This window comes from Euprymna scolopes, chromosome 2 (genome assembly GCF_053919585.1).
Source record: "Euprymna scolopes isolate OS-2025 chromosome 2, ASM5391958v1, whole genome shotgun sequence".
Classification (NCBI taxonomy): Eukaryota; Metazoa; Mollusca; class Cephalopoda; order Sepiida; family Sepiolidae; genus Euprymna; species Euprymna scolopes.
Window position 1 is genome coordinate 8,107,194 of NC_136483.1, and position 12,170 is coordinate 8,119,363.

The 12,170-nt window shown below is 30.1% G+C and overlaps 1 protein-coding gene across 3 annotated transcripts in view; it reads right to left on the reverse strand.

Annotated features, from left to right (window-relative positions):
* Positions 1 to 12,170, reverse strand: part of LOC145288423 (uncharacterized) — a 128,284-nt gene that overhangs the window by 74,314 nt on the left and 41,800 nt on the right. For 2 of the 3 annotated variants that reach the window (XM_080136328.1, XM_080136330.1), the window contains exon 2: positions 1 to 707. This exon is cut by the window's left edge and continues 1,289 nt beyond it. In XM_080136328.1, coding sequence (XP_079992454.1) covers positions 1 to 707 — 707 coding nt within the window. Of the gene's footprint in view, positions 708 to 10,720; positions 10,806 to 12,170 lie in introns of those variants that run through there. The other variant, XM_080136329.1, reaches the window with a different exon arrangement.

Sequence of the window (12,170 nt, forward strand, 5' to 3'; positions counted from 1 at the left end):
TTTAGTAGGAGGAGGAGGGAGTGGAAGAGGAGGTAGAAAAGAGGAAATTGACGAAGGAGGAGAAGAAGGGGAGGAGGAGGAACAAGCTTCGAGCAGGTAGCGCTTATATCCCTCACGCAAGTGCTCTTCGTTAACTTTTTTAAATCCGCCGACTCTGCCGCTACCGATGCTTCCACTACTACTACTACTACTGCTCCCTCGACTTCGCGGATATAAAATATCGCTGTTAACAAGGTTCACCTCCCCGTCACTCGCGATGTGACGATTGTTATTGCCGCTTAGTTTATCGTCGAGGTTTCTGTCAATGTCAATCTTTACAGCACCACCGTCGCTGCTGGAGCCACGGCCGGCGGTTTGATAGTTGCTATTGTTATTGTCAATTACGACAGGGCTGCAATCCGAAACAGGATTGTTCTGGCAAATTTCACGCGAGAGACGCAAACATTTGGCGTCACCGTTGAAGGTTCGAATCACGTCTCGGGTTTTGTCTGTATACAAACTGTTACAGTCTGCGCAATTACAGAGAAAAGAATGACCACCGTGAAAGGGAACGTTATCGGTACCACCTCCGTTACTAGTGAGATTAATTCCAGTAATGTTCTCGCTAGGACTTTGTCTATTGGTGCTGTTCCGGTCAAGAATAGGGCCCCAGTTAGTTCCACCAGACAGTGACCAGCTCGGATTCAATCTCCGTGAAAAACTTGTACCTGAAACGAGAAAAAAAAAACAAACAAATATATATAAAGAGCAGAGTATAGCAAAGACACAGAGTGAGGGACAGATAGAGACAGAGATAGAGAGAAGGAGGGAAGAAATATGATAAACACGTGTCTGTAAGCAATAATATATATATATATATATATATATATATATATATATAATCAGTTTCTGTATGAATTAAAATATAATATCTATGCGTATTTTACGACCGGGCAACGCTGGGCGGCCTGCTAGTGTTACTATAAATTTGGGGAAATTTTAATACAACATACTTTAATTTAAGAATTTCTTTTACATATTGTGATTAGAAGTTTATCATTTTTGCTGAAAAGAGTATTATATTCCATCAACATTAATTCATATCCGGAGGTTGTAATAAAATTTTATATTGTAAATTATAAGCACCTATCCCCCCCCCGAAAAAAAACGCAGACGGACATTTTTTTTATGTCAGTGAGTATTCCTTCTTATTAGATTTAATTATTTTCCACCGTAATGCATTTCTATACAGTCGTAAATAAGTTAATCGTTTTATGTTAAATTGGAAACAAAATCCTCAACAACACACTCACCACATCCATAAACTCTCTTACTAAAAGGAGAAAACTTTGATCAAGATAAAATAATTATATCGTTCTATCAGTAACACTAGAGTTCTCTCCCCTTAGTTGAACATTCCAAGTGTAATTGCCGGTTCGTATTGCTATGAAGTCCACATTTACGTGTCTCGATCGCGAAACAGACCTTACTATAAAAAAAAAGTTCATTATGTATGTTAAAAGACCCAGGGTTGAATGTCCGAACCCGTTGGTAGGTAGACCAGTAGTTCTAAATTGTATTATATATATATATATAAATTCCACAGCCAAACAACGTCGCAGCCCACAAGAGCCATGACACTCAAAGAACCGGAAGTCCAAGACTCTCACCCGCTCTCCATCCAATTCGCCCCTATATATATATATATATATATATATATATATATATATATATATATATATATATAGAGAGAGAGAGAGAGAGAGAGAGAGAGAGAGTATTAGTAACACCTTCAACTAATTAACGGATCAATGTAAATATATGAGTATGTATATATATATATATATATATATATATATATATATTTATATATATGTGTGTGTGTGTGTGTGTGTGTGTGTATATATATATATATATATATATATATATATATATATATATATATATATATAGAGAGAGAGAGAGAGAGAGAGACGTACACAAATTAAAAAACGTTTGTATCCCAAATTTCAAGATGTTGTAAATTTTACCGTGTATTTGTTTCAACATGTAAAAGTGTTCAATCCTTGACAGCACCTGACTCAGAGCTCAGAATCATTCATGTAATTATTATGCCATTTTTTGAATTTATTTCGCTCTTAATCATCATCAGAATAGGAACTCATCAACTTTAAAAGAATATAAAGCAATATGGGCATGATTGCATAATCTGAAAATCACAAGAGAAGTTGCAATTGTGTTTTCTTTTAGTTTCGCCATTTTTGAATGTTGGCCGTGCATGGGAGTCTGGAGAGCACATGTTGACACAAAGGAGGATCCGACTAAAGAGCCTCCGATTTTTTTAAAACTCAACACATTGAAGCGCTGCGAAAACGTGAGTGGTAAGATTAAAACAATAGACCTTTTGTACTCCAGAATTTATTTTCCTACATAGTCACTACAATTTTTAATGTCTTATGGCCAGAAATTCAATTAGGCATATATGCTTCTGACGCACGTCCATGAAAGATACTGCTTTTTTAGTTGGTGTCCACCATGATATGCTACAGAAACATATTTAAGTTATACATGAATGGGTTCAATCATCAGGGCAAAATAATTTGGAATCCCCATTGTTTCATTCGGTCTAAATAAACAAATATGGGTCATTATTTTAGACCTAAATGTGTAAATATGAGTTGATTAAATCCGTTTTAATTATGTTCAAGTATATTGATGAAATAAATTTAAAGCCATTATTCCTTCGAAGAAACTTAAGAGGAGTGCTGGAGAACTTTGATTTAAACAAACTACATAAAACTGTAAGTCGTCGTGGCTTTCGCTTTTATAATGGCCTCCTGGAGAAATATATATATATAAAAAAAAAGGTTTTTCAAACTACGAAATTCACTTGGATTTCTGAGAAAACACAAAAATTTGTCAAATAAGGAAAGGACAACTGTTAGATCACACACACACACACACACACACACACACACACACAGCATATATATATAAATTTTTTTTTTTTTTTTTTAAGAAAAATCGTTCGATACAGCTCTTGACAAGTGAGGGCAAAACCGGTCGACTTACAGTTTATCCTTTCTTATTATTTTTAATCATTATTTTTAATCATTTCTTATTTTCTTTCTTGTCATTTTTATCATTATTTTAATCATTTATATATATATATATATATGTATATATATATATATATATATATATATATATATATACTGTTGGCTTTCGTGGCTATTGTAAGCTGCGACGTTGATTGACTGTGGACATAATATTTCATATATATTTATATAAAATTATTAAATATATTAAATAACTCCGCTATTATCTTCATTCTTGAAATTAATAACAAAAACCTAGGAAATAAAAACGTTTTAAAAAGTCCTATGTCACCCCCGCCCCCCAAAAAATAACTAGGGTTATGGAAAATGTTAGGAGACAAGAATTAATAAGGAATAAAGTAAATATGCGTATAGAACTAAAAATAAAAAAAATAGAAACAATTTGTATATAAATAAAGAATGAATAAATAAAATTAAAACTGTGTTACGCGTGTGGAGTCGCGGATTCCTTGGGAATGGTAAAAATAAATGATAGTATTAAGATGTTCAAAATATTTAAGGGACGTGTTAATGTTTGGAAGGGTGCCAATGTCGGTGGAAAAGGTTAACTATATTTATGCGCATGTGAAAATTAAATTCCAAACACATATTAAAATGTGTACACACACTATCTAGCGGATATAAGTTTGTTAGCCCACTGTACTCTAATCTGAGGGTTTGTGGAATGGTTAATTGAGAGAATTATTGGGTGACCATGTTACAGAAATAATTTTAAAAAATGAGGCAAAACAATCTCTAAGATTAACAGATAATTCAATCGTGAATCTAATCGTAATCTACTCATGAAAATGATCTCATATCAACAATGGAAATTATCTACTATTATCGACTATGGACATGAATAAGGTCACATTTACGACCGAAATATCGGTTTGATTATTAGTTTTATTTATGTCATTATTTAACTAGTTTGCTTACATGCATATCGAGTAATTTCAGATAATAACCATTCGATAACGTATTTAACTTTATTTCATGTTTCAAAGTTCGTTATATAGCATTTTCGCCGTACCACGGCCTGTTAAGATGGGCATGACAAATGTTGCAGGGAATTTGAAACTCTATAATTTTAATAACATATGATTGTAAATGTTTTTTGTTCGTTTCAAGAGAATTTAAGGGCGCCTGCAATAAATGATTAAATAAATAAACACGCAGTAAATAAGTCAGTGCACATTCCGTTTTTTTCTATACTTTACATATATATCATGTTAATAAAAATTATAATAATGTTAGTAAATCGTCTATTTAATATACTCTTTGAAATTAGTATTAGAAATAGTTATTACCTTTTTACTGGAATAAGTACATTTATATATTTAACGTATATATCTAACGTATATATCTATATCTATCTATCCGTCCCTCTATCTCTATATAAACACACACACACACACACACACACACACACACACACACATATATATATATATATATATATATATATATATATATATATATATATATATATATATATACATAGATATATACATATATGAATATATATATGAATATATCTGTGAATCTGTTATTTTGATATATATATTTTATATTTATATTTTATATATATATGCGCTGTGTCTTCATTCGTATAAAGGGGCGCGTTAATTCACTGGGAGAGATATATCCCCAGCTTTCGTTAAGACATGCACCTAGGAGATGGAGAGAATCTGATATAAAACGTGTGGTCTACATCATGCTCTGTCTTTTGGGAAATCATTTGCACCGACAAAGATTAGTAGTAATACTAAAATGGCTGGCTGATTATACACAAGCTTTCACCACTGTATAACATGAAAATTGTTTGTGTGGATTTCTTGACAACTTAATTTTCCTGGCGGAAGCGTCCATTTTCTATGAAAAGTATCTGTCAAGACATACGTCAACAAACAGGCATATGTAAATATATTTAACACACACACACACACACACACACACACACACACACACACATATATATATATATATATACATATATATATATTTTGAAAATAATAAGCGGAAGTTTCTCAAGAGCTCTTTCGGCTATCATCTCATCAGGAGAAAATCGATAGCGTACAAAATAATATTGTGTCGAAAATAAAGAGTTCTAATGGGGAACTTATTAAATGTGCCAAAAGTACGGGAATACTAAAATAAATTTATTAAATTAACGTTTAAAAAACGATTAAAATATTGGCATATATATATATATATATATATATATATATATATATATATATATGTGCGTGTGTGTGTGTGTGTGTGTATGTGTGTGTGCATGTGTGTGTTTTATTTTTTATTACCATTTTATCTGCTTAGTTACTGTTAAAACGGTAATGAAAAATAAAACATATATTTGCTTTGCAATAGTATTGAGCACTTTCTTCAGGTTTTACTAATTACCATTTATATATATATATATATATATATATATATATATATATATATATATATATATACGCTTATAATTAAAGGTATATACACTTTTTCAGGAAGTAATTTATAGAACTGTATTTTAGTATGCGATAACTAAGGTGTCAGACCCTTTTGCGATCCTCAGATGTCGTAGTGCACAACTTAGTGTAAAAGTCAAGATTTTCTCTTCATAATAAAATACATAGAATACGCCATCTGACCATAACAAAAACGCACGGAACCATATTAAAAGAATACATAAACGCTTTAGGTGTATTTTTGTTTATATACATGAATAGATAAAATTAATATTAAAATGCAACTATACTTGTAAATGGGAGACGTCTTATATAAACAGTATCTGCAAGGAGAACTGATAAACTTACAGACACAACACTCACATGTATACAAACATAACGATCAATAATCCTATAATTTGTTCATTGCATGTATTTTCATATTAAAACACTTTTTTTTCTGTTTATAAAAACAAAAAAATACACCTTATGGACTGTGGAATTACTTTCAGCTGCAAAAACTTTTGGCTAATTTGCATATTCTTTTAAACATTCATTTTAATTAATTACTTATTAGTTTTTCAGTTTTCATATGAGACGATCAGCGATCACCTCTAGTTAATTATTACGTGCAATTATATTCATGCAGATGTTCCATATGATTTATACTTGCGTATTATTTGCGAAAAAAGCTTATAGTAAACACAAATCTATTTTTTATATACATAAACTCCTCTGCCAGTATATTAAGCATGACAATTAATATATCGGATTTTCGAACCCATCCCAAACTTATATTTGGGTTTTAGCCGGGAAGTGCACAAGTGGGAAAATCCAAAAAATTAAATTTACAGATGACGCTCGAACAACAACATTACAAATATGCATGCTTAACGAAATAGCTATTAGTTAATGTTTTAATTTTTAGCCTTGCAGCAAATATGTCTTCATAGCTACGGAATTAACGTCAAAGAAAAGAGTAAATCATAAGATAAATGTTTAGTTTCGATTCTCGCTGGTGGATCCAGAGTCATTTTGTTTGTTTTTTGTTGTTGTTGCTTTTTTTTTGTTTGTTCTTTAATTTTCTAAATCATTACTATAAATTGGGTCCAATATAATATATATCTATATCTATATCTATATATATATATATATATATATATATATATATATATATATACCTATGTGTGTATGTATATATATATATATATATATATATATATATATATATATATACACACATACACACATAGGTATACATATACATATATATATATATAAATATATGAATATATAAATATTGATGTACATATATATATATATATATATGTACATGTATATACATATACTTATATATATATTCATATATTCATATATACAGATATATGTGTATATATATTTACATACATATACACATACATATATACACATATACATATATACATACATGATTATGTAAATGTCGGTACGCGTCTGTGTGTGTGTTTGTGTATGTGTGTCTGCCTGTGTTATTTAATCTTCAAACCTGTTTCTGTAAATTCTTAAGCTCAGTGGAATTGTCCAGCAAGATTTCAAGCCAAATCGCAATTCTAATTAATTATATTCTTTTTCTCACCTGTGAATTATTAAATTCATAAGACAACTTGGTATGTGTGTGTATGTGTGTATGCGTGCGTGCGTGCATGCGTGCGTGCATGCGTGCGTGTGTGCGTGTGTGTGTGGGTGTGTGTGGGGGGGTTCATTTGTCAAATATTCAACTCAGCATATTAGAAATGTGAGATCGCGTAAACCACGGTAAACTTTTAGCAATACTTTTTAGATTTTTTGATAATTAAATTAAGAAATTAATTCAACCACAATGCAATTTTATTCGTAACCAAATTGAGGCATTTTTACATTTTGTTAATAATAGGGAGACAAGTTAATTATTTCGGACTACTTCGATATGTGAATAGAGTTTGTAAGTATTTAAGTTGGCGAACAAAAGTAATCATATACTTTAAATTTTTTAGCAAATACATTTATTTTAAATAATAAAAAATTTCGATGCTTCATGGAGACGAATGAAAGCAATTATAGGTTAAACAGATATATTGATTAATTTGGTTCAATTGTGGGTTTATTAAACAACCAATACCGAAATACTATAAACTGGTTTTCGGAATTCAATATTATAATAAGCTGTTTGGCATTATTTGTATGAACAAACTTAATGGCGTTTAATTAATAATGTATTATTCCTAATAAAACTATGGATTTTGTTATTTATAATATATATATATATATATATATATATATATATATATATATATAATTATATATATAAGCATAGATATATATATATATATATATATATATATATGTACGTTTTCTGTTGGTGTATATTTATATGCATATGTATATATTTACATATATTTATGCGTATATATATATGTATATATACAAACATGCCTATGTATATACATGTATATACATATACATTTGCTCATATACGTGTATTTAAGCAGCAAGTCATTATCAATGCAAGTCTGATTAAATATGGCATTATTTTAAGGGTCCTTCATTTTTGGTGTTGACTTTCTCGATATGCCGATAATTTTTTTGCTTTCACTTGGTAAATGTGATATGTATACGAGAGATTTTTGTCGGCCATTTTTATCTAGCAAAATTGGTAATTAGTAAAAACCTGAAGAAGGTTTTCAATACTTTTACGGAGCAAATATATTCCTTTTATTTTATTTTTCAATTTATTACAATTTTATATGTTTAGTTACGCGTGTTTCTGCTCTAGTCTGACCAAGTTGTTTGATCGTTGATAAGATCCGGTAACAGAAACAGGTGTTACTGAACAGATAAAACGGATATCTATATATACTTATTGATATATATATATATATATATATATATATATATATATATATATATATATATATATATATATATATATATATATATATATATACATATATATGTATATAAAAGTGTATACATATACATATTTATTATTGTAAAATATATACAAATATAAAAAATACATATATATGCATGTATATATATGTATATGTGTGTGTGTGTGTGTGTGTGTGTGTGTGTGTGTGTGTGTGTGTGTGTTAATATGCATATATATATTATTAAATAATAATTTTTTCATACTTACAGACAAAATCTGAATGTGAAATTTAATTCTGGTAGGGAGATTCGAACAAACATAAAGCGATCTATGATTTAATCTGCAAGGCCATATATATATATATATATATATATATATATATATATATATATATGTGTGTGTGTGTGTGTGTGTGTGTGTGTGTGTGTGTGTGTGTGTGTGTGTGTGTGTGGTATATATATACATGCCATTTCTCTCTCTATATATATCTCTCTATATATATTTATATGTATGTATATATAGATATAGATAAATACATATACAGATATATGCCATCTCTCTCTTTCTCTCTCTCTCTCTCTTTCTTTCTCTCTCTCTATATATATGCATATATATATAGATATACATATATATAGAGAGATATTCTTATATATATATATATATATATATATATATATATATATATATATATATATACACACATATATTTACACTGATCCGTTAATTAGTTGAAGGTGTTACTCATATGTTATGAAGAAATATCCAAATGTAAATAAAAATAAATAAAAATCAATTGAACTTTGCTTCACGTGTATCGATGCTGGTGATTTTTCCAATCTTCGATGTTCGATTAACGACAAATGTAAAAGACGAATCAGATGCAATTCCGATTGTTATTCATTATTATTTTTTTGTTTTTTACTGCTGTTTTACCTCAAAAAGGCACAATGTCAGTTGCTCGTGAGGGATTAATATATAGGACACAATCTACAGGAACAATATGTAGGGAGTTTTGTAAAGCTGAACCTTACTCTTCTGCTATTGAGCACTCTTAATAACCTCGTTAAATTCATTAGTTATCACTTTTGAATAGGTTCAACCTGGTATATACATATATATGATGATTGCAACGTCTTGTCAGACGAGTGCCACTCCCTCAGACATTTAAAATCCATGAGCCCAAATGCCCGAGGGAGTATCTATGCAAATATGATGTTACAGAGTCTTAGCTTTGTACGACAGCTAAGTCTCTCTCTCGGTTCAAAATGTTGAGATCCAGCAACAAGCAAGAGCAAGATAGCCAGTAACAAATTAAACTGCAGACCAGCTTAATGCGTGTAATGGTCTTCCGCTTTATGGTTTTTAAATCAGAGATTTGCTTCTCCTAGAAAGGTTGCCTTCACCACGGCTTACGGGAGCCCTCTCCACCCCAATACACACACACACACACACACACACACACACACACACACACACACACACACACAAATATACACGGTGCTAGTTGGCCGTTGACGCAAAAAAGAGTTCATTCGCCCTATACATGTATACATACATACATACATGCATACATACATACATACATACATACGCAGAGAAATGCAAACATTTTATATATACATGCATATGCCAAATATAGATAAGTGCATCGCGCATACGTACTATTTGTTGTTTTAGTATTTAATTCAATTGTGAAAACTACATAAATTGTGAAAACTACATAATTGGAGTTATTATTTTAAATTATGTACGGTTAAAGATTAAACCGGACGAGTTCTTCTAACAATGAGTTGCGGTTTTGTGTAGCTTACTTGCCGTAAGCTTTTTTTTTATTACTATATATGTGAGTGTAAAGAGAAAAATACGTTAGGAAAAAATCTCCACCACATAATAATATTATCACACACACACACACACACATATATATATATATATATATATATATATATATATATATATAAAGATATATATATATATATATATAAAGATATATATATACATATATATATATATATAATATTACTTGTACATAAATATTAAGAAGACGTTCAGTAACATACAATAATAAGTAAGGAGACGGTGTTTTGTTTAACCCTAGGATGAAACTATTTTAAGCTGAGAGGGTAAGAGAGTAAGCAAATAGCAAGACATTCGGTCATTGCTCTATATAACAGACAACGATTGGAAAACTACAACAACAACAACAGCAATAATAATAATAATAATAATAATAATTATAATAATAATAATTATAATAATAATAATAATAATAATAATAATAACAACAACAACCATAGAAAAAAATCAAAGTATTTTACCTGCTGACTCGAAAATCATGTTAGACTGAGAAAAGATGACTGTAATTTTAAATTCTGAATTAAACAATGCTAATGAATATATATATGTATATATATATATATATATATATGTATATGTATATATATATATATATATATATATATATATATATATATATATATATATATATATATGCGAAAGTCTACGTGTGGGTGTGGGTGTCTGAAGGCACTTACAAGTTATTGTCTTGTACAAACAATAAGTTATACGGCGTAACAACTGTATGTGAAAAATTATATATATAACTGCAAAGTACTATTTTACGTGTTTCATTTTAAGGCATGGTAAAATCATCGAACTGAATGTTTCGAGGAACTCTTCAGCGTAAGCGTTAAAGTCGAAGATGAAAGAAGTGAGAGAGAAAGATAGAAAGACTAAAAGAGGGAGAGAGAGCGGAGGGAGGGTGATGAAGAAGAAAGAGGGTTCGGGACGGGGAATGGGTGGCGTTCGGTGTGAAAGAATTGGTAAATATCGAAGATGGTGAAGCTCTGAAGCTGAAACTGAAGTTAACAACTCGCGCTTTGAAGGAAAAGACAGAATAAAATCGATTGAAACCAAACCAATTTCAAGCGCGGGAGAAACATGTGTCTGTTTTTCACCGTCTATTTTTTTTTTTTTTTTTTTTTACGGTTTATATAGCTACCTATTTGCATATTGGACGAATGAACTGTGTGTGGGAAGGGTCATATTTGGACAAATGTATAATCAAATAGTCTTTATTTAAATCTATTCGGTTCTTTTGTGGCGATTTTTACACGAATTTTGATAGCTATAGACTCAGAATCTGGTGCTCAATCAATAGTAAACATTGCATTATTTCATTGTGATTCGATTACAAGACCCAACATTGGTTTCATAATATTGAACAACTATCAGACCGCCCGGTGTTACCCGGTCTTAAAATACCCATAAATATTATATTTTAATTAATGCAAAATTCGGATTTTTTATAAAGAGAAATATCGTAGGTATTAAACGTAGCGTTAAAGTCAAGTTATAAAAAGAAAATTAAAAAAACAATGAAAAGAGACATGTGCATGCGAGTATTATGTTTTTTAAAACAATCCACTTCTTGTAAATAAAATACAAACAATGAGATGAGATTGAAACCTAAAGAAAGCGACCTCAGTACGATAACAATTAGACTAACTGAACACGAGCTCAAAAAGATGTTTTAAAATCTTTTTATTCTTAACATAATGAAAACGATTAGCGCATGCGCAGTCGTCAAACAGTAAGCAGATAAAAATCAGCTTCCACGTACAATTTTTTCCTATTTTGGCCCCTTAGCACACATTTTTTTCGGATGAAAATGGATTAAACGTTTTTCGCGTGTTTGAATTACCAATATACCAAGTTTCAAGTGTATAGATAAAATATTTGTTGAGTATGTAGGTTTAAATGTGTGCC